Source organism: Peromyscus eremicus, chromosome 1 (assembly GCF_949786415.1).
Source record: "Peromyscus eremicus chromosome 1, PerEre_H2_v1, whole genome shotgun sequence".
NCBI lineage: Eukaryota > Metazoa > Chordata > Mammalia > Rodentia > Cricetidae > Peromyscus > Peromyscus eremicus.
The window spans coordinates 82,294,060-82,318,616 of NC_081416.1; the positions used below are offsets into that span (position 1 = coordinate 82,294,060).

Consider the following 24,557-nt stretch of genomic DNA (forward strand, 5'->3'; position numbering starts at 1 on the left):
GAACTCACTCTATAGCCCAGGCTGGCCTCGAACTCACAGAGATCCACCTGGCTCTGCCTCCTGAGTGCTGGGATTAAAGGCGTGCGCCACCACCGCCCAGCGAGGGAAACATTTAATTGTGGTGGCTTACTTACAGTTCAGTTTAGTCCATTATCAGCATAGCAGGAAGCAAGGCAGCATGCAGGCAGACATGGTACTGGAGAAGGAGCTGAGAGTGCTTACATCTTGATCAGCAGGCAACAGAAGTAAACTGAGATACTGGGCATGGCTTGAGCATATACAAGATCTCAAAGCCTGCCTCCACAGTGGCATACTTTTTCCAACAGGACCACACCCACTCCAACAAGGCCACACCTCCTAATAGTGCCACTCCCTTTGGAGGCCATTTTCCTTCAAACCACCACAATGGGCCACATTTGTTTGTGAACACTTCACTGATACTGTATCATTTGTCCTCAGGATGTTTCTATAAAGGCCTAAAGCTATTAGTTCATTTTGATGAAAAAATATTGAAGTTTCAGATTATGAAACTTGCCCAAACTGGTCTTTATCAGAACAGGAATCAAATCCACTTTTGCCTGATTTCAGAATTCTCATGTTGCATGCTGGTCTTACATTCCTAAATGACATCTGATATCTGACAGAATGCTGGGAAGCTAAGTGATGCTATAAGATGTCCTCATTTGATACAAGTGAAGTATGGTTGTGAAACCAACTTCTAGAACCTTCCACACAGGTCTGAGAGACCCAGTGTAATAGCACATAACTTAGTCAAAGTCAGTGCAGTGGTTGTCTGCATTAACATTTCCCCTGACCCTCCTCCCCTCGAATGTCAATGGGTTGACTGGATGATCACATGACTTCTCACTGTCTCTGTAGATGTGCCTCCTCTAAGTATTTATTTCATGTGCTCTATTTTAATTGGCTATTTCCTTTCCAGGCCTTATTCCGAACAGTGGCCATGATGGTGCCAGATTACGCTCTCATTGGCGAAATCTCCCTCTATTCTATGGGCTTTCTGGACTCTAGGAGGTGTGTCACATTTGTTTTCCAGTAGGTTCTAGACGTCCTTAAAGAGAGACTTTGTGTATGGTAGATTCAAGGTAGATCACTGGGGGAAAGAATAAAAACTCACAAGACCTTATTTTAGCTGATTAGAGAACATATGGCCCTGGCTTTGGTCCTGACCCCATTCCTGACTGAGAAAAGGCCCAGATGCTCATGAAAGGGCTCTTCTCTGCTTATACACACCCAAACACTGTAAAAACTGTGATCCTTCCCACCTCTCACGGTAACACATCTACCCCCATATTACTAAATGGCTTAAAACAAGAGTATAATGAAATGAGTCTAAAGCTGCAGAGAAAAAATGTAGTATTAATTAATGAATTTAACAATTTAGCTAAATGCTAGCAATATAACATTTATTTACTCCAATTAATAGTGTTATTTCTGATTCAAGCATCCCCCAGTTTTCCAAAACACACAGTGATCACCATCTTTATGTGTGACTGTATATACTCACAACAACATACACACCAAGAATTATGAATCATCATTGTAAAATGGCTTATATTGACCCAGCCCAAGTTTGACATTTTTTTGTTTTGTGTTTTCTGGTTTTTTTTTTTGGGGGGGGGGGTTGTTGTTGTTTTACTTTGTTTTTCCTGCAATCAATAGATTTTGTTGTTGCAATAAATATCTCTTCAGGGCAGCGTGTAAGTGTTCTTTATTTGTAACCTAAGAGAATTTTTCACAGAATTTATCACCTGTCCTTGGCAAGAGGCTTCCTCTGAGCTATAGGGTTATTTTTTTCCTATGGTAGACCCAGATCGCATCGGTTTGACTATTCTATTCACCATCTGCCTAATGCTAAGCCCTGTGCTGAAGTGTGAATGACATGAAGTCTTTGTTTTCAAAAGTGAATCCATTTTCTGAATCATCACAAGAGCAATGTGCCTAAGTGTATTAGTTAGGGCAACACTGATGCCCTAATCACAATGGCATAGCATGACAGATGTTTGCTTTACACCTACTCAAAATCCCAGGTGTATATTTCTGATCAGGAGCATTACTTCTCAGTGGGTGAGTCAGGAACCTGGGATAGTTACAGCATGGCTGCAACATGTGGCATGGGATGTGTCGTGGAGGAGATTTTTATGGGCCAGCCTTGACCTGACATATATCATGACATGTATCACTTGTTCACCTGACACTGGCTAGAACACATTAGTATGGCTTCCTCTAATTATACAACAGTCTGAGAATTGTGGTTCTCAGCCATGTGTCCAGAAAGACTAAGAAGTAAATGTACATGCACATATGTGCATATTATGATGTGTATGTGGCACTTTTGAATTAGCGTTCTTGAATTAAAAAGCAAACCAGATATCACACGATGTTGTAGTATCACAGAAGTGGGAAAGGTAAATATACCCCTAGTAAACCTTACTCTCACTCTTCAGGGATTGACACAGCTAATAGTTAAATGCATTATTTCAAACTTGTGTGTGCCTGCACATGTATACATGCATGCATACACACACATAAATCATATAATGTAACTTCACTTAAAGTGTATGTTGGACATATGTGCTTGCTTGCTTTCATCCTATCTTTGAAAGAGAGTTGTGTTTCCTTAGCTCTCTATGGTGGCTCTGATCAAAAGACTTGCTCATGAAGTCCATGGGCAAGGCTAGTGTCTGAAGGGGCTGCAGTGAGGACTGAAGACATGTCTTTGCCCTTGTACAGTCTTGCCCAGAAGATTGTCGCCACCTACCGCCTGTGCTCTGAGCAACTCTCTTCCCAGCATCACTATGACTATGGCATGCGGGCTGTCAAGTCTGTGCTCACAGCCGCAGGCAATCTGAAGCTTAAGTATCCTGAGGAGAATGAAAGTGTTTTGCTGCTCCGGGCCTTGCTGGATGTCAACCTGGCCAAGTTCTTGGCTCAAGACGTCCCTCTGTTTCAGGTACACTGTCGTGGGGCCTTGGCCAAGGACTCAGGCTCAACTTTGGAGAAGGAAGTATTTTCGTCAGCACCTTTCCACATCTTCCACTTCCTGACACCCTTTCTCATTCCAGCCATCCCACTTTTGAGAGTGGGTATGTCAGTGAATGTAGAGACCAGAGGTTCATCTCAGGGGCCATTGCCTATTGCTCTCCATCTTTTTTTTTTTTTTTTTTTTTTGGTTTCGGTTTTGGTTTTGGTTTTTCGAGACAGGGTTTTTCTGTAGCTTTGGAGCCTGTCCTGGAACTCATTCTGCAGATGAGGCTGGCCTCGAACTCACAGAGATCCACCTATCTCTGCCTCCCGAGTGCTGGGATTAAAGGTGTGTGCCATCACCACCTGGCCATCTTTTCTTTTTTAAGACAGATTCTCACTATGTAGATCATCCTAGCCTCGATCTCACAGAGATCTGCCTGCCTCTGTCTCCTGAGTTCTGGGATTCAGGATATGAACCATCAAAAGGGGCCTTCCACCTTATTTTTTGTAGAGGGTTTCTTAGTGAACTTGGAGCTCACCAAATCAACTAGACTGTCTGGCCAGTGAGCTCCAAGGCCCCACTGGCCTCTGCCTTCCCACATCTGAGATTACTGGCACATGTCACCACACCTAGCTTTTTCCATGAGTGTTCGGGATCCAAACCAGGCTCTAACGCTTGCATAGCATGTACTTTAGTGACTGAGACTTCTCCCCACCTCATGATATCATTTGCCCAACCTTTTCCATGTAAATAATAGTAAAAATGCAGACGTCCCGACTTAGGTCCAAATTTTAATAAAAATCTTTTCACAATTTACTTTTGATCTAGGCCATGGTTTTTACCTAATGAAATTAGTTTCTTTCATAAGTAATTTAAGGCCTCTCACCCTTATCAGGCTGTGAGCACCATAAAGATGGGAACTGTCCATCTTGTTAGTCTGTGGCATGACTAGAAAACAGCACTATAGACCTCTTAAATCTTTTCTGGCTTCTAAAATTATTCAGGAGGGAAATCATGGTTCATAGACTTGGCATTTTTCAGTCCAGGGGAAAACAAGCTTTGCAAATTCTCTAACATTTCTTCTGTTTGTAGATCTCCTTTTAGGAAATGGTGAGCTAACCTGTCGGCTATCCCCACCTCCCCTTTTGTCTTGAATTCTTGTTGGACAGGGAATTATCTCAGATCTGTTTCCCGGAGTTGTTCTTCCAAAGCCAGACTACGAAGTTTTCCTGGAAGTGCTGAATGATAACATCAGGAAGATGAAGCTGCAGCCAGTGCCTTGGTTTATCGGGAAGATTATCCAGGTTGGTTCCTTGTGCCCAAGTGGACTGTACCTACTGACTGCTGGAGTCAGGAATGAGAGACCTAGGGCAGATGTGAGATGGATTAACAGCAACCATAAAGGCCTGAGTAGCAAGGGCTCTAAAAGACCAACTTGGCAATCTATCATACTATTAGCCTTTTATTCCTACAAGATACAGTTTATAATCCAACGTTTGACCTAGGCATGTAATGGTGTGCATGTGTAATTCCCAGGAGGCCATCCTGGACTACAATATTGAGGATCTGTATATCTCAATGAAAACAACAAAGTAAAATAAAATAAACACCGGCACTTTTCCTATGGCCATCTTCTTGGGGAAAAGCCTAGGGAAACACTAGTTCTTCATTACTCTGAACGCACAATTCCAACTCTGTGGAAGGTCAGCTCCCGCCTTTTAAAAGGGTTCCTATGAGGAAGAGAAAGGGATAAGAAAGAAACTTTTAGATAGGAAGATAGCGAAGAGGAGAAAGACAGAAACACTGGATAGCTTCGGGAGGACCTGGATCAAAACCCAACAGCCCTTTCTGCCTCTTCAAAATTTTTAAAACAATGCCAAGGGGCAGGGCAAAAGACCTCCCCCTTGATAGAGCAAAGCATACCACACAGCCAAGTATAGACCCTTCCAAACATCTGGTAACCACGCCCGTGGTCAAATCATCCCCTTATGCAGCCCTGCTGGGTAGAGCAAGCTCAGATTCTCGGACCCTGAGTAAGTTCTCACTAGGAAACCTCTGTGGGTCTCTACACAACTCAGACTGCCTTAGCCTTCAAGAACAGGATTTTACTCAGCTAATATTAAAAGCACAAGAATTTTTAGCCTCAGGCACAGTGGGATCCAAGTTTCTGGGTAACTTCACTGGGAATGTTGCTCTTTTTGTCTGTGAGCCCAGCCTCCCTCCCTGTGTTTAAAGTTCATTTTTAGTTATCACCCCTCCACCTCAGTAGTTTCAGAATTGATTTTGTCAGAGAAGGAAAAAGATTGCCCCTCCCCAAGTAGCTCCATAAACGTTCAAAGTTGGTGCTGGGGAGGTGATTCTGTGGGTGAAGTGCCACTGATAGGCCTAAGAACCAGAGTTCTGTTCCCCAGCACCCATGTAAAAGCCAGACCTGGCCACAAACATCTGTAACATCAGCAGTGGTGGGGAGCCAGTAGAGATGGGTGGACCTTGGAGCCACTAGCAGCTGTCTATCTGAATAAGGGAGCTTCCGGTTCCAAAAGACGTCCAAAGATAGTGGAGAGCAATAGAAGACACACAGTTTCTGTCTCTGGCCTCCACATAAATGTCCACACACGTGTACAAATATATACACCATACACACGCCAAACTCTCAACATTTGGATGACTCTGATGATGTCACGTGACCAATTCTGAAGCAATGACAGAGATAAAACCTAGACCATGACCAAGTAGAGATGAAATCAGCCCCACCCCAGTCACATCGGCTAGGATGTCACATCAGTAGGCCACAGACCGGATGTGAGTCAGAAATCATAGACTCTCCTTGTCCCTCATCTTGCAGAGCCTCCACAAAGTTTCATGCAAGTCCTGGAGTTCCTTTCTGGGACCACTCTCTGTGTAAACCTGGCTTATAACTTGTAATGATAAATCCAATGAAATACGCTCAATAGGTTTCTCTGCAGACTCACAGATCAGAGTCACAGAGACCACAAATGCCCTCTAAACTAGACCTCTCAAGAGCACTGAGGTCCAGAGAGGAACTGGATTTGGGATTAATACAGACCCAGGTTCAAATCTCACTGCTATAAGATTCTTCTGTGGGATCTGAGGCAAATTATTTCACCTCTCCAGGCCTCAGTTTTCTCACCTGTAAAATGGGAGGAGGAGAAGCATAACTTTTGAGAGAACACGCGTACAAAGCACTAGACAGTGGGTGAAACTGTGTGTGTGTGTGTGTGTGTGTGTGTGTGTGTGTGTGTATGTGTATGTGTGTGTGTGATCTCCTTTATCTGCCCTGTCATTTCTCACAGTGGTGATGTTAATTGAAGCAAAGGTCAAAGTAGGACCCAGGTCTTCAGACTCTAAGATCAGACTGACTTCTTGTAACAATAATTTTTCTCCCCAGTATATCACCAGTTAGGCTCAGTTTTTAAAAATGTATCATTTAATCTGATATTCAATCTGAATTAATTTTTTATTTTATGAGTAGACTATCCTTTTCACTAGGCCTGGGCTTTCATTTTCAATATTTTATTATGAAATATTTTAAACTTCAAAAAATGAAAAGAATTATTAATACAATACTCCCATCCACAATGAACATTTTATACTTATTTTATTACTTTCTCACCATTATCATCCATCCATCTACCCAAGTATATATCCACTCATCCATATACCCACCAGCCAGCCATCTATTCAACCATACATATATCTGCTCATCCATCCATCCACCTAACTTTCCACCTGTCCATCCATCCAACCATATACCCACTTATATCATCTGCCTGTTTATCCATCCATTCAACAGAGTGACCACTTATACATCTACCCACCCATCCACCCAGCCATCCACCTATTCAACTATATATCCATCCATCTATCCATCCATCCATCCATCCATCCATCCATCCATCCATCCATCCATCCATCCACCCATCTATCCATTTATCCATCTTGCTTTTAAGGTATTCCAAAGTAATTTGCAAAGGGTGAACTTTTATGTAGTTTAGGGCTGATTTTCAAAAATAAAGTTACATCTTCAACAACAAGGTATCTAGAATTACCTGTCTTTTTATATCTTGATATCTGCGTAGTCATTTTTGGGAGGGCAAGAGGCTACTGAGTTATTACTGCCTTCTGTTCTATTTTTGCCTCTGTTCACTCAAATACCTCTCAATCTACTTGAGCATAAAGCTTTCTTGAGGGATGGGGATTTATTGTTTTGTTCTTTCTCTGTCTACAGCACCTAGAGCCCAGTGTGCAGCAGATGCTCAGTAAATATTTGCCAACGTAGATGTTTCTCTCCCTCTATCACCCCCGTTATCATTGCCTTCTTTGGTTCTCCTCATCGCTCACCTCCAAGGTGGAACATAATGAGAACTTGACCTTTAAGATACAAAGCTTCTGTGTCTCTTTTCTCTGATGGGCTCACAGTCTAAAGGGGAAAATTTTTTACATACATAAAAATGACTGGAGTATTTGTAGTTCAGATATATGAGCCATTCATCATAGGCAGAAAGGAATGGTCAGAAAATGAAAAAAAAAAAAAAAAAAAAAAAAAAAAAAGGGCTTCGCCAGATAGTGATAGTGCACACCTTTAATCCCAGCACTCAGGAGGCAGGACCAGGCAGATCTCTGTGAGTTCAAGGCCAGCCTTGTCTACAGAGGAAGAGCTAGAACAGGCACCAAAACTACACAGAGAAACCCTGTCTCGGAAAAAAAAAAAACAAAAAACAAAAACAAAACGGTGTGGGGGGAGGTTTTCTATGAAAACTGCTGTTGATATTTGAACTAGTTCCTTTTCGGTTGCTGTGATAAAGCAACTGGTAGAAGAAGGAGTTTATTTGGGCTTAACAGTTCCAGATGGACAAGAGTCCATCATGGTGGGGAGTTGTGGCAGCAGGCAGGAGGACGAAGAAGCAGAGGTCTTACGTGTCAGCTGTGAGCACTAAACAAAGGGGGTGAACTAGAGGTGGCCCTAGGCTTTCAACCTTCACTGCCCCCTCCAGTGACATACTTCCCCGAGTCAGGCCACACGTAAAACCTCCCCCACTGAGCTTCATCAGCTGGGGACCAAGTGTTCAGACTCCATAGTCTGTAGAGGACATTCTCATTCAAACCACTAGAGTCCTTAAGGGGAGGGGCCGCATTCACGTGGAATGGGATCAATATGCTGCAGCCTGGCTCAGAAAATACCTTTTCATCAACCGAGAGCTACAGTCAGGTCAGAACAGTTGACCTCCTAAATGGAAATTTCCAGTAGAAAATGCAGGTTGCTAAAATGACCCCCATTTCCTTTTCCTCTTTAAAGGTAAATGTCATATCTAAAAATTATTAAGATGGGTGTATGTGTAAATGTATTTATAAGAAATAAAGTGTTGTGAACCATAATTGCCCTGCTCCACTATAAAACACTACAACCTAATTTGGGGGTGTCAATAATCTAACCTCTCTCTATCCCCCCACTTCTCACTCCCCTTCCTGCCTCTAGTGGCCACCATCTACTTTTTAATTCTAGTGAGTTCCTAAAAATAATCAATGTCTTGGGAGATAGGAATGTGATCACCCTGATTTGGTCAATGTAAATGTGTCAAATGATTACAATATACCCCCAAAATATGTATAATGATTACAATATACCCCCAAAATATGTATAAATATTTCATGTAATTTAAAACTTTAATTTTTTTATTTTGCTTATTATTTGTGTGTATGTAGGCATGGCAGTATTGAACTCAGAGGATAACTTTCAAAAGCTGGTTCTTTCTTTCCACCATGGGTTGAAGGCATTCGATGGGATCATCTGAGCAATCATGTGATAATTAGCATATAGACAGGCAAAGAACATATAGTGCCTCCTGTCTAGTAGGCAATCTAGGGCACATCTATATTTAACTAGGACATATTTAAACAATAGACCACTAAAAGGGCTGCAGCTCTTAAGAGTTAAGGTGACCTTGAAGATCGGCTATCTGCCCCTCCTTGGCCTCTCAGCTGTAGTACAGGTCCGTGTGCCAGGATTAACTCCCTGTATGATTTCTCTTCCCAGATCTATGAGATGATGCTGGTAAGACATGGCTACATGATTGTTGGAGATCCAATGGGTGGCAAGACATCAGCTTATAAAGTTTTGGCTGCAGCTCTGGGTGATTTACATGCAGGTAAAGCTTGCACCCTTGGCTTCCAGGGAGTCAGGACTTCCTGTACAGTGGACACAATGCCAGGCAATGAGTTTTGCCGACTTGGGTGTTGATATATGAGTTAAAAGCAGAACACACATTGAGAATCACTAATGTAGGTAAACACATGGTGCCAACTTAACCAACAGGAGCTATGTGTTATCACCAAATGAACAGTGTGGGTTTCTTTTCTTCTGTTTCTGTAGAATATGCAAACATATAATTTTGAAAAGCAATCCTATGTTGCACATAGTTTATACAAGAACTTGAACTAAAATTGTTTTCTTTGGGACTGGAGAAATGGCTCAGTAGTTAAGAGTGATTGTCGCTCTTCCAGTGGGCCTAGGTTCCATTTAAAAATATTATCTTTCCAGGCATGGTGGCACATGCCTTTAATCCCAGCACTTGGGAGGCAGAGGTAGGCAGATCTTTGTGAGTTGGAGGCCAGCCAGATCTATATAGTGAGTTCCAGGACATCCAGATCTATGAAATAGACCTTTTCTATAAATAAATAAATAAATAAATAAATAAATAAATAAATAAATAAATAAATAAATAAATAAATAAAAATAAAAAAAGTTTTCTTTTCCTCATTATTTATTTTGGGGGTTTAAACTTTTATTTAATTTTTTAAAGACTGGATCTCACTATTATAGCCCAGACTTGTCTTAAAACTCATGATCTTCCTGCCTCAGTGTCCCAAGTGCTGAGATTATAGGTATGTACCACCCCCCCTAGATAAAACTGTTCTCTAATAAACTTTAATGATAAGTTGTTACTGGGTTTTTTGAGCTTTTGATTTGAGGATTGATCTAATCACCTGCTTAATAGTTATTAACAATCTTAATAACTAACTTGGGCATTTCAAATTTAAGTACAGTGCTAGTTTTGGCATTTGAGTGACTCTAAATAGGAGCTGGAGAGATGTCACAGAAGTTGAGAGTGTTTGTTGCTTTCCCAGAGGACCTAAACTGGGTTCCTACCACCCATGTCTGGCTGCTCTCAATCCTCTTGTAACTACAGCTCTGTGGGATATGATGCCCTCTTCTGGCTTCCATGGGTACTTGCACCATGTGGTATATACACAGGTGCATGCACACACACACACACACACACACACACACACACACACACACACACAATAAATAAATAAATAAATAATAAAATTCTTTTTAAAAGAGAAAAGAAACTAAGGAGAAAGGAGCCTACATCATTATCTTTGGTTCTTATTGGCCTGTGGACTCCAACTTTTCCTTACTTGAAAGATTATGTACAATGAGAAAGTTCTGTACCTAATGCCACTGAACTGCATGCTCCACAGTGGTGATGAAGGAACGTTTTATGTAATATGTTTTTGTCACAGCAAAAATAAATAAAATAATTTTTAAATTAAAAAAACATAAAAATGTCATTTCCTGTTACTTAATAAATGTGCTATGCCATCTGCCAGCCACTTGGCTTCTGATAACAATAGTGCTTGTTTCTCAAGGACAAGTGTCAGTTATGAGCAGTTGAGAAGATTACTTAACTAGTCCTTCGAATGGAGCAACACAGTGATGGTTGCCCAGAATCATTTCACCTGTCAGGGTTTCATCATTCCAGGCTAAAGCCAAGGGTGGCTATGACACCAGCCACATAAGGAAAGCTGGTGGAGTACTGTTTGTTTGTTGGTTCGATCAATTGATTGATTGATTGATTGATTGATTGATTGTTTTAATGTTTGAGTTCCCAGTGAAGTCAGTTCCTTTAGTCATGAATCTGACATTTGCCTAGTTTGAAACAAGACTCAGAGGAAAGTATGGTTACAAATTTGATAGCCCAAAATGTAAGGCCTAATCTATTTAGATATCCCAATCTTTATAAGGACTGAGCATCATTTTATAGACTCCTTAGTCTGTATATTCACCAAGCTGGTGGTCTTTTGTCTAATGTTCTCTGGTCTTGCCAAAGCCTTTGTAATGGGTTGGACTTTCTCACCCAGCCAACCAGATGGAGGAGTTTGCTGTGGAGTTCAAGATCATCAACCCCAAGGCCATCACAATGGGGCAGCTGTATGGCTGTTTTGATGCAGTGAGCCATGAGTGGACGGACGGTGTCCTCGCCAACGCTTTCCGAGAACAAGCATCTTCCATAACTGATGACCGTAAATGGATTATATTTGATGGGCCAGTGGATGCTGTTTGGATTGAAAATATGAACACTGTCCTGGATGACAATAAAAAGGTAATTACCAAGCCCATCACTTATTTGTGGGTGGGGTGGAAACTCTTTCATGAATAATCGAAACTGTACAAAGTCATGAATTTGTTATCCTAGCATAAATGCCTCCTCCCCGAAAAATGATAGTTATCAGTTCATTAATCATGCTTCCATTTGTACTTGTAGTCAGTAAGCTTTTTGAGATTTAAAGTATAAATAGAAAGGCTTGGGGGTGTAGCTCAGTGACAGAGCACTTTGCTCACAGAGCCTGGGTCCTGTCCCCAACGCCACAGAGAAAGAAATAGTATGAAAAGAGTCACAATCATGGAGACTCTAAACAGATAAGTCAAGCTGCAGTCACAGAGGAGAGTCTATTTTATTTGTTATTTAGAGAAGACATAAACAGGTGGGGCGTCCGTTCTACCATAGCTGTGACCTCTCTGGCGACACATACAGTGGCATGGGCTGAGGAACACACAGAATTTTTTAACCACAAAATTGGACGAACCACGGGAATGGCTGGCATTTGCCCTTCTTCCCTGAGTGACCAGGGCTCAGGTTTTGTCTCAAGATTTAAATGTCTCACTTGTGTGCATGTTGCCGAGTGGCAAGTTAGGCCCTGAGTAGATGTTCTGATGTGGATGACAGGATGCTTACCTGTCAGTCTTCACTGCCTGCTACAGGGATGTGCCTGCCAAACAGAAGGCCCTCTAGTGGCCTCTCATTCCATCCTCAAAGGGATTTACGGAGCAATTCTTGTCATCCCAGCCATGGGCTAGACCGTGTGGGAGGTTGTAAAACAGCGGGTTGTCAGAGACCTGAGCAAACAAAACAAGCTGAAGATATGCAGGCCAAGATAAGCAGGTCAATGCTACGTTCAGTTGGGCCTAGTGGCGCTGGCCTGTGATCCCAACCACTCAGGAGGCTGAGACAGGAGGATCACCAGTTCAAGGTCTGCCTGGGCTCAAGAGTGAGTTCAAAGCCAGCATGGGCAACATGGTGAGATCTGTCTCCAAAGTAAAATGTAGATAATAACTATTCTGTGTTAAACACAAAGAAAGAGACCAAGACACTTCATAAGCACTAATAACGCCTTACTTTTTACCTCAGGCTGCAGTTCTTTGTGTCCTCCTTACCTAGAATTACAAGTCTTTCAACCATGACAGCACTCCCCAACCCATCTGTTCCATGTTTCACCAGAGCGATTTCATCACTCTGTATTTTGCTTATTAACCCCAAGAGGACAGGAATTATTGTCTGCTTTATCCTATGCACTTAAAATGATACCTGGCACATAGTAGGTTCTTAACACCTATGTGTAGGATCCATCAAGTCAATTTTGTCTCCCCTGCAACCCTTCATTTGCAGATGGAATTTAAGCCTGCCCCCTGCCCCCACCCTTCAGCTGTGTTTAATGAGTAGAGTATCTAACCCTGTGGACAACCCCCCCATTGCACTTTCAGCTGTGTTTAATGAGTAGAGTATCTAACCCTGTGCACCACCCCCATTGCACTTTCAGCTGTGTTTAATGAGTAGAGTAGCTAACCCTGTGGACAACTCCCCCCCTTGCACTTTCAGCTGTGTTCAATGAGTAGAGTATCTAACCCTGTGCACCACCCCCACACCCTTGCATTTTCAGCTGTGTTTAATGAGTGGAGAGATCATACAGATGAGCCCCAAGATGAGTCTGATTTTTGAGCCAGCAGACTTGGAGCAGGCCTCCCCTGCCACCGTGAGCAGGTGAGCTGATGCTCTGGCACCTGGGTGGAAGTGGGGGTCCACTCACCCTAAGCAGTAGGGAGAGGGCTGAAAGTCCACAGGTGTGATCACCCGTGCAATGTGTTGTTCATTCGGACTGTTATATAATCGGTCCTAAGCACACACTGATAATGGGAGTCTAATATCAAACCAGAATTCTGAAAAGAGTTTGAGTATCTCCTGAAGTTGAATTTTGATTTGCCTAGAACCCAGCAAATTCTTCCCATCAATTCTCTTCCCTGTCCTTCCATTCCCTTCTTCCTCCCCCTCTCCCTTCCCATCCCCTCCCCTCCCATCCCATCCTCGCACAAGACATCATACCTAGGCTTTGAGAATGCTGGGTAAGCACAGTACCCTTGCTATAGTTCAAAATAGGAAAGCTGAAGGAGCAAGAGCTGCCATGTAGAGCTCCTGTGAAGGGTTGAGAAGCTGGACACTACACTCATGTTAATTACAACTCCCCTCTGATGACTATTATCACCCCTACTTTATACATGGGGAAACTGAGGCACAACTACTAGTAATACACTTGGCTTGTCTCGTTTTGAATCTCATAGTCCTTTGAGCAGGACTGTGCACACATACATGTGTATGCACTTGTGTGGGCTCACATGTGAGGCTTCAGAGAGGGCCACAGGAAGGTGGAATAGTCTGGCCTTGTTCACTAGGCGGCACATGTCCCCTGAGTATATGCCCCCAAGAAGCTTTCACGGATGAGTAATAGGAGGCCTGTCAACAGACATAGCAGTACAGCTCTCAACAGCAAACAGGTAGAAAGAGCCCAAATGCCCATCAAGAGGAATGAATTAATGAGGCATATCTGAAATTACAATATTAATATGTATGTCACAAAATAAATGAGCTGCATTGACATGTAGCTATAGAAATAAATCTTAATAACTGAATTAAAGATTAAATCTTGGAAACACTAAATACAAAAGTGAACTGCAGACCAGAGATGTCTCAGCAGGTAAAGTTTACTACCCATGCCTGGTTATCTGAGTTGATTCCCCTAACCCGTGTAAAGGGGGAAGGAGAGAACTGACTCCAGAGTTGCCCTCTGGTCTCCACATGTTCCCAGTGGCATGTGTGCTCTCACACACTTCATATACACACATACAACAGCACATAAACAAATTTTAAAATTGACTATAATATAGTACTCCTGTTAAATGGTTTAAGGACTAAAACACATGCCGGGAGGTGGTGGTACACACCTTTAATCCCAGTACTCGGGAAGCAGAAGTAGGCAGATCTCTGTGAGTTCAAGGCCAGCCTGGTCTACAGAGTGAGTTCCAGGACAGGCTCCAAAGCTACACAGAGAAACTCTGTCTTGAAACAAACCTAAACAAAACAAAAACAAAAACAAAAACAAAACAAACAGAACTAAAACACTCTGTGCATTGTGTGTGTGTGCATGTTCACACATGAGTGAGTGTGTGTGTATGTTACTGTATCAACATTTTGACCAAAAGACCTGACAGAAGCAACATAAGGAACTGGACGTGAGAAGAAAATGAAATAAAGCGAAATTAAACAGGAGGAGGAAGAGGAAGAGGAGGGGGGAGAAAATAGCTTAGAAAGGAAGGACTGGAGCATTGGCTCAGGGGTTAAGAGCACTTGTTCCTCTTCCAGAGGACCTGAGTTCAGTTCCAGCACCCATGTCAAGAGGCTCACAGCTGCCTGTATCCAGGGAACACAACACATGCTCCTGGCCTCTTTGGGCCTCTGCACACACGTGGCATACCCCCCACACACACACACACAGACATATACACAGACACGTAAGTAAAAACAAAAGTAAATCTTTAAATATAAGGGAGAGGAGGAAGGAGAGATCATTTTGGCTCACTATTTGTTATGATTTTAGTCCTTCATGGCTGGAAGGGAATGGTGGAGCAGTCCATATCACAGTGGCAGAAATGTGTGGCTGAGGCTGTTCACATCATCGAAGTAGAGTAAAGCAGTAACCAGAGATGGGGCCAGAACCTTCAAAGGCTCTCCCTTAGTGACCTCTTTCCTTAGCACCACCAGCTGGGGAACAAATTTCAAAACACGATGCTGTGGGGAACATTCAGGTTTAAACTGTGTGTATGTATATGCACAGATGTGCACTTTCTGAGCATCTAGAATACTGCATGACTAAGAAGGAAAAAAATTCAAGATTATTGACGCTCTATTCTTTCCATGGGAAGGGTGTTTAACATAGAGAAATAAGAGGAGAGAGGGCATATGGCTGGATGAAGGGCCCTAGAATACTGCATGAATGCGTTGATGTCATACATGTCAGCCAGGGTTAGTAATGAGCAGGCGTACACCAAAACCAATTGTCTATGCCGCCAGGTGTGGGATGATCTACATGGAGGCACACCAGCTAGGCTGGAAGCCCTTGAAGGACTCGTACATGGACACTTTGCCCTCCTGTCTCACCAGTGAGCACAAGGAACTGGTAAGAGTCTGGGACACCTCCGTTCTTCACGCTCATTCCACCCTTAGTTCCCTACTCATCTCACGGACCTTGGAGGCATGCCTCACCACTGTCATTCCCTTCAGCCAGTCCTTCATATTGTTCCCAGGCTGCCTGCCATGTTTTACTTTCTTCTTCACATGGTGGCAATGGAATGGTACAGCCTATTTTTAATTCCTGTTCCACCTTCGCCCCAGTGGAGAATACCAGAGTCAAAGAACATTCTTGGTGGTGACCACAGTGTTGATTTTTTTCTGTTCCATCCCACAGGCAGAAATATCTATAGCTACAATTCTAGAGACAACACCTTAGAAGAGCTATATCCCACTCCACAACACTGTGTCCACCCTCCGAACCTCCCACGAGGAGGGAGACAGTTAGAAATGTTCTCCTTGTGGGTATGACAAGTGACAGTCACCTTTCCCTTTGTTCCATCCTAAAAGAAGTAGGAGAACTAGGAAGTTGGCTCAGCTGGTAAAATCCTTGCTTTAGCAACCATCTTTAAAAAAACAAATGAACAGTGGATACTGTGGCATACAACTATAATCCCAGTGTCAGAGAAAGGGGAATTCTTGGAACTTTCTAGCCAGCCCATCTAGTCAGACTGGTGAGTTTCACGTTCAGAAAGAGACCCTGTCCAACAAGAAAATGGAATATGACTGAGGAAGACTTTCAAATTGACCTCTGGCCTCCACATGCCTAAACACGCGTATGCACACGTATCTCCACACATGCACCCATACCATACACATATAAGTAAACGAACAAGTATAACAGAAGTAGGAAAGTTCAGGCTATGTAGGTAGCTGACCACATTGTCAGACCAGGGAAGCCGAAGGAACAGCCTGTATTTCTGGTACCTCTTGTCCTTCTTTGCTGGAGTAAGCCTCCTTAGGAAAATCTCCCATGAAGGAAGCCAAAAAGGGTTGGAGTCCATCCCACTATGGAAATACTCTGGAGAGTTGTGTGGGACAGTCCGATGCCTGTCACCATGCATATCCACATATAACATATATGACCACATGCATTTATAGAAGTACATGTTCACATACATCCCCAGGGACCAAAACACACACACACACACACACACACACACACACACACACACACACGCATGCACGATCACATACACTGGAAGTAGCCAAGACCTCACCCATCAAGTTTTTTGGGGATGCCACCATGTCCTCAGACCCCTTATCAGAGCCTGTAGTCCACTGTTGTCTAGCCTTGCCTGCCTCTACAGCCTGTGAACTCCCTCCCCAGCCCTGCCTTGTTCCTGGGCCATACTGTCTTGTTTCCACCCAGCTTTTGCTACCTGAAAGTACCTGTGCCTGTTATTCCTCATACAGACATATTGCCCAATTCAGACTTTTGCCATCCAGGTCTCAGTATATAATCTCCTTGCTGGGCATGTAGCTCAATGACTGAGTGCTTGCCCAGCATGTGAGATCTCCTGGGCTCAATTCCCACTGCCACAGGGAGAAAAAAGCTGTAAGTTTCCTCCTCCAAGAAGCCTTCCCTGAACCATCTGAATCCCTTCCTGTTAGCATTTTTTTTAATATTTAAATTTTTTTTAATATTTAAAAACTTAATATTTTTGTTTCCTGCTGAGACTTTCCATGACCTGTAATATATTTGGGTCTTTTCTGATTGTCTGTCTCTCCTCCTCCTAACGGGAGCTGAGTCTATCTTCTCTATTATTCATCCCCAGCACTATTTACCACAATAATATTTGTTCACTAAATGAATACAAATACTCTTCCATTTAAGGTGGGGTTATGTCTCAGCAAACTCACTGCACATTGAAAATATCGTAACTTAAAAAAATATATTTAATCTATCTAATGTACCAAATATCATAGATTAGCATCATAGTACACTGTCAAGGATGAGCTGCTTGCCTTAGTGGTCATGAGGTAGTCTAGGAGGCATCAGTCCCTGCTGCAGTCTTGCATCCTGAGAGAGCATTACATGGCTAGCCCAGGAAACAATCAAAACATCGAATTTGAAGTATGTAAATTTTGAAACAGCACTCAAAAGTAGCCAGCAATTGCCCTAGCATCTCCAGCCTCCTGGGTAGGTCAAGCTCTTTGTCTCCACAGTCTCATGGAGCTTTCTCCTCTCAGGTTGAGGACATGTTCATGTGGCTTGTCCAGCCCTGCCTGGACTTTAATCGCTTCCATGGCAAATTTGTGGTGCAAACATCTCCTATCCACCTTGCCTTTTCAATGATGCGGCTGTACTCCTCTCTGCTTGGTAAGTATCCCCATGACTCTTAATCTGCACGGGCTGGGTATGCCTTGGCTCACAATTACATTCTCATCCCTTGCTCCCTCCTTGGGTTACAGTGGGGCCAGATGTTTGTCAAGAACAAGAGTGCCTTGAATTGTAGATCGTGGAGTTTATGCGCAGAAACTTGTGTTTTGTCTCATGTTGATTTGTTGTTATCACACAAAGTTTATCCCTTCCTTCCTTCTCCTACCTAAAGTTCCTCATCCACACAGAGGAGCCTCTCCTCCACACGGGAATTTTGGTGACGCATTGGAATGTATCTCTGAAAAAACTACTTGGAAAAATAGAGAAGTTTCTATTTGCTAAGAAAAAATAGCTCAGCCAATGCTTACTCAAAAATGTTTACCACAATAGCATGAAGATCTTAGTTTGATCCCCATAAACTACATAAAAAGGTCAGGCGTGGTGGTGCACACATGCAATCCCAGCACTGGGAAGGTTTAGACAGGTGTAGCCACTGGCCAGCCATACTAGCAAAATCAGCAACTTCCAAGCCAATAAGAGACCCTACCTCAAAAAACAAAGTGGATGGCACCTGAGGAACAACCCTCAGGGTTAACCTCTGACCTCCATGCACAATCACACACACATGCATGTCCACATATACACATGTGCACCTGCACACAAAGGAACACACACACACACACACACACACACACACACACGTACACAAAGAAAGAAAACATACAAATATATAAATTTACAACACACAAGTGCACTAGAAGAGAACTAATCATATCAGTTTCAAAAGCAGGAAACTTTCAGGAGACAATGGTCCTGTGATGTATGTACTTCTAAGATGTAGTCACACATTTCCATAACTGTTGTCACATGAATTAGATTTCACTGACATTTGGATAACTCTTACTGGATGCCACTTCTTTTTCAAGATAGCAGATAACTCAAAATAAGATGAATTTTCTTTACAACTTTTGATATCTAAACATATTTTCTCAGCTTATTTTTCCAAAAAGCGTTGTTAAACTAAAAATATAACATAGTTGACAGTGGACTGGGGACTTTCTAAATATTGCTTGATTTTTATAAATTGAACTCTGTGTACTCGAGAGGTAGCTCAGTGGGTAAAGTACTTACTGCATAAGTATGGAGACCTGAGTTCAAATCCCCAGAATCCACATAAAGCCAGACATGTAGCACATCTGTAATCCCAGTGCTCTTGCACTGAGATGGGAGGTGGAGATGGGAGAATCCATGCATGCTTGTGGGCTGGCTAGACTAGCATACACAGGTGAGCAACAAGAGACCCTGTGTCAAGGTCGAAGGTGAGGACTGAGGTTGTCCCCGGACCTCCACAGGTACCCTATGGCACATATACACCTGCACTCACACACATGAATATGCACATATATTGTATACATGCATCACACATAGATTATTTTAAAACATAAGTTTGAGACTCCCTTTAGAAATATACCAGTTGTATTCAATGCATTTATAGATTTGCATTTCCCTTGCTAATGCTATATATTTTCTCAAGTTGGTCTGCTGTCCTTATATAGTTTCTCTTAAGTGAAGAAGCACCAGCATGAGAAATAGACTCATTGTCTCCAGCTCCAAGTGACCTCATCTTTTGCCTTCCCAAATCTGCCACCATGAAACCTCCCTGAAGTACTCAACTACTGAAAACTAGAGACTGGGCCTGAATGTGCATGTAGCTCACCCCAAAACTCTAACTTTCTGTTCTACCAATGTTAAAATGTAAGAACCTGGTAGCTGCGATGGTCAAGGCCTTAAGATGAAGAACCATGAACACTTCTTTGTTTTGAAATCGTTTTTATTTGCAGAAGACTTGCAGGAAGAGCACAGAGAGTATCTAGACTCTTCTCCTAGCTTCACCAGCTTTCTTCCATGTTAACACGACCAAGGTATCATTGTCAGAAAAAACAAGGGTGTTGAATGATGTACTGCTGGGTTACATTGGTGCCACACTGCATTTAATTGCTATATCCCCACAGTTTGCTCCCATCTGTGACATTTTCTGTCTTTTCTTGTCCTTGACAACCTTGCCTCTTGATACTGGCCAGTTATTTTCTCATAATTAAATTGAGGTTCCATATTTTAAGTTAAGGACATGGAATAGGTGTGTGTGTGTGTGTGTGTGTGTGTGTGTGTGTGTGTGTGTGTGTGTGTATGCGTGCGTGCGCGCTTGCACTCACATGTGCATATGAATATATATTTAAGTAATAAGATGTATGTATTATGTATGTATGTATCAGAGCTGGCTTTGAGTTTATGATCATTCTGCCTAATCCTCTTGAGTTCTGGGATTATAGACACATAGCCTCCACCCCATACCTCCAAAAAAATCTTGAAGAAGAACAAAGCCAGAAAACTTACTCTTCCTGCCTTTAAAGCTTATTATAAAGCTATTGTCATCCAAACAGTATTGTACTAGCATAAAGACTAACATAGGGCTGGCAGAGAAATATAAAGCACAGAGACAAATCCTTCCACACATGGCCAAATCATTTTGACTTATATGTGTTAAGAGCATCCATGGGAAAGGACAATGCTTTCAATAAACAGTACCAGGGAAACTAGATTCTCACTGCAAAAGAATGAAGTTGGCAGGGTTGAGGAAATGGCACAGTAGTTAAGAGTGTTTGCCTTTGCCGTTCTTGTGGAGAACCCACAAGTTCAGGGTCCAGCACCCATGTCAAGTGGCTTACATCTGCTGGTAACTCCAGCTCCAGGAAATCCAAAGCCCTCTTCTTGCCCCCATGGGCATCTGCACTCATGTACACACACACACACACACACATACACACACACACACACACACACACACACACACACACACAATTTCAAAATAAATATTTTTTTAAAAAGAAGCCAGGAGTGGTGACACATGCCCTTAATTTCAACACTTGGGAGGCAGAAGTAGGCAGATCTTTGTGAGTTTAAGACCAGCCAGGTTTGCTTAGTAAGTTCCAGGACAGCTATGTAGAGAGACCCTGTATCAAAAAAAGCAATAATAATAAAGTGGATCATTACCTAATATAAACAAAAATCAACTCAAGATAGATAAAAGATCTAAACAGAAAGCAAAACCTATTATGAATTTTTAAGATAAAAAACATAAGGCAAAAGCTCTTGACTTTTAACTTGGCAATGAATTCTTGGATGTAGCACTAAAGACATGGGCCAAACATAAAAAGAATAAACATGCTGTACATCATTAAAATTTAAAATCTGTCAACATCAAAATGTGTTACCAACAGTAAAAGGTCAACCCACACAGAATAAAAGTTGTTTGCAAATTATATGCCTAATAAAGAATTAATATCAGGTACCAGGCATGATGGCTTACATCTTTAATCCAAGCACTTGGAGGCAGAGGCAGTCTGATTTCTGTGAGTTATGTTATGTTCTGACATATACTTATATGTTCTGATGTTTGTGCACATGCGTGATGGAGGCCAACTATGGTTGTCCCTTCTCAGGTGCTACCCACCTTGTTTTTTGAGACAAGGTCTCTTATTGGTATGGGCTCCCTGATGAGACTGGCCTGGCCAGCCAGTAAGTCCTGCATATTCAATGTCTCTGCCTCTCCAGTGCTGGGCCTACAAGCTTGTGCCACCATGCCCTGCTTTTCACATCATTTCTGAAGATTGAACTCAGTTCTTCTTGTTTGTATGGGAAATAGTTTACTGACTGAGCCATCTCCCAGTCCTTGTTACTGATTCTTTTATGACTTTTTGAGTCAGAGCCTTATCGTATAGCCCTGGTTGGTCTGGAATTCCATATGTAGACCAGGCTGGTCTTGGACTCACATTCATTCAGCACAAAAATACAAACATAGGTAAAGGACATGAATGGACATTTCTCCAAGAAGCTATACACTGTCAGGAATTACACAAAAAAGCTCATCATCACTAACCACTGGGGACATGCAATCAAAGCCATGATGATGGAGATACCTTTTCACGCCTGTCAGGATGGCTGCAAATAAAAATAAATAAATAGCAAGTGTCTGAAAGGATGAAGAAATTGGAACCCTTGTGAACTTACAGACTGTTGCTGGGAATTTAAAGTGATGCAGCTTGTCTGTCAAAATATTTTGGTGGTTTCTTTGAAAAAGAACCATAGACCTTCCATATGTGATCAATATCTTGGCTTCTACATATATACTCAAAATAACTGAAAGCAGGGATTTGACCAGATATTTATATGTCCATACTCATTTGTGTTATCCATCAACAGATGAATGGATACACAAAGTGGTATAATCATACAATGAAACATAATTCAGTGTCTTATAAAGGAAATATTGGGGGTTGTCTTAGTTAGCATTTCTATTGCTATGAAGAGACATCATGACCATGGTGACTCTCATAAAGGAAAACATTTAATTGGGGTGGCTTACATTTTCAGAGGTTTAGTCCATTATCATCATGGTGGGACATGGTGGCATGGAGGCTGACATAGTGTTGGAGAAGGAGCTGAGAGTCCTACATCTTGACCTGCAGGCAACAGGAAGTGGTCTGACACTGGGCATAGCTTGAACAAAGGAGACTTCAATGCCCACCCCCACAGTGATGCACTTTCTCCAACAAGGCCACTCCTCCTAATCCTGCCACTGCCTATGAGCTTATAGGGGCCAATAACATTCAAACTACCACAGAGTGGAGAGAAGGATCAGCAGTTAAGAGCACTTGTTGCTCTTGCAGGGAACCTGAGTTCAGTTTCCAGCACCCACACAGCAACTCACAACAATCTATAACTTCAGTTATAGGGAATCCAACGCCCTCTTCTGACCTCTGAGATCACCAGGCATGTATATTGTGCATATACATACATGTGGAGAAAACATCCATGTAGCAGGCTTTCTTGGACCGCCAGCTCCCAAATCATGATATGGAGACTTATTATTTATGAGTGCTTGGCCTTAGTTTAGGCTTGTCCCACTAGCTCTTATAATTTATTTTAACCTGTTTCTCTTCATCTATGTTTTTCCTTGGGGCTTTTTCCTTTCTTTCATTCTGTATGCCCTACTTACCTACTTCTTCCATGTTTGGCTGGCTGGCTCCCTCTCTTTCTCCCTTGTTCTCTCTTCCAGAGCCTAGTTTCCTCCTACTACTTAGTCTTTCATCTTTTTATTAGACCAATCAGGTGCTTTAGGCAGGCAAGGTGAAACAAATGCAACACATATTTACATAGTTAAACAATTATTCTGAAACACAACTGTAATACATCTTTACTTAGTTAAACAAATATCCTATTCCACAACATATCTATACACATAAAATAAAACAAATAAGATTATAATTTAATAAAAATAAATTAAGGAATCATTGAGAAGTACAAAATTGATGAATCCTGAAGATACTATGCTAAGTGAAATAAGCCAATCACAAACTAGCTGACTTCTATAATGTGCTTAGGGTAGTCACACATGGAGACAAAGTAGGATGCTGGCCATGTAAGAAGTGGAGGATGAGTTATTATTAGTGTTACCAAGCTCCAGTTCTGGATAAAAAAGGACTGGATATGAATAATGATGGCTGCCCATGTTAACGTACTGAAAATCACTGAAATGTACACTTTAATGGTTAATATGGCAAACTTTGTTATGTTTAACCACAATAAAAGAATATTTAGAGGCCAGGGAGATAGCTCAGTCTATAAAGAGTTTGCCATGCAAGTGTGAGGACCTGAGTTCAGATCCCCAGTACCCAGGTAAAAAGCTAAGAATGGTAGGTAATGCCTATTATTCCAGCACTCAAGAGGTGGAGACAAAAGCATCCCTGGAGCCCACTGGCCAGCTAGTCTAGCCAAATTAGCAAGCTCCAGGTTCAATGAGAGACCCTGTCTCAAAAAATGAAGTGAAAAGCAATTGAGGCAGACACCCAGCATCAACCTCTGACCTCCACCTGTACCCTCAGACTTGTGAACACACATGATCCCATATACAGACATACACAGCCAAATGAGCATGTAGTCACTATGTGTGTGAATACAACAAAGGGTTTGGTGTGGGATGAATGCTCAGCCAACACCAGTTGCCTTCCCAGGCCCTTCAGAGGCATGCCCAGCCAGTACATACAGGCTGAGCACTCTGCTTGACCTAAGCCTCTCTTTCTTTCACTTTCAGATGAAATCAGGAGGAAAGAGGAGGAGGAAAGCGAGTTATATGAAGGTCTGTCAAGTCAGCAGATCTTCCTCTGGCTGCAAGGGCTGTTTCTCTTCTCCCTGGTGTGGACTGTGGCAGGAACCATCAATGCCGAGAGCAGAAAGAAATTTGATGTGTTTTTCCGAAACCTGATCATGGGCATGGATGATCGTCACCCAAGGCCTAAATGTGTGAAACTCACCAAAAACAACATCTTTCCAGAAAGAGGTACTTATGTCCTGTTATATGAATTTAATTCATGTGCCCCAAACCCAACTTAATGTGTGGGCCATGTAAGTGCTTATTAAAAGCTAAGGGAGCGAGGTGGGTCGCTTCTTCAGAGCTGACCCACATAAGACATGAGTGGTCCTAAAATATGGTCTTCTGGGACATTTAATTACTTTTTAAATATAAAACTACAATGACAGTTTATTTTGGGAGGTGTTTGAGAGTGTCTTTTTTTTAGGGTTTTATTTTTGTGAAAATTATCCATCATTTCACTACCCAGTAAAAATAAGAAATACCTCCATTTTGGTT

The 24,557-nt window shown here is 42.2% G+C and overlaps 1 protein-coding gene across 1 annotated transcript in view; it reads left to right on the forward strand.

Moving 5' to 3' along the window:
• The window catches only part of Dnah3 (dynein axonemal heavy chain 3), a 160,887-nt gene that overhangs the window by 68,583 nt on the left and 67,747 nt on the right, over positions 1 to 24,557 (forward strand). The window contains 9 exon segments of the mRNA XM_059267791.1: positions 941 to 1,032; positions 2,752 to 2,971; positions 4,156 to 4,290; positions 9,042 to 9,153; positions 11,153 to 11,394; positions 13,010 to 13,110; positions 15,472 to 15,577; positions 17,722 to 17,851; positions 24,003 to 24,248. Of these exon segments, the coding sequence (XP_059123774.1) occupies positions 941 to 1,032; positions 2,752 to 2,971; positions 4,156 to 4,290; positions 9,042 to 9,153; positions 11,153 to 11,394; positions 13,010 to 13,110; positions 15,472 to 15,577; positions 17,722 to 17,851; positions 24,003 to 24,248 (1,384 nt within the window).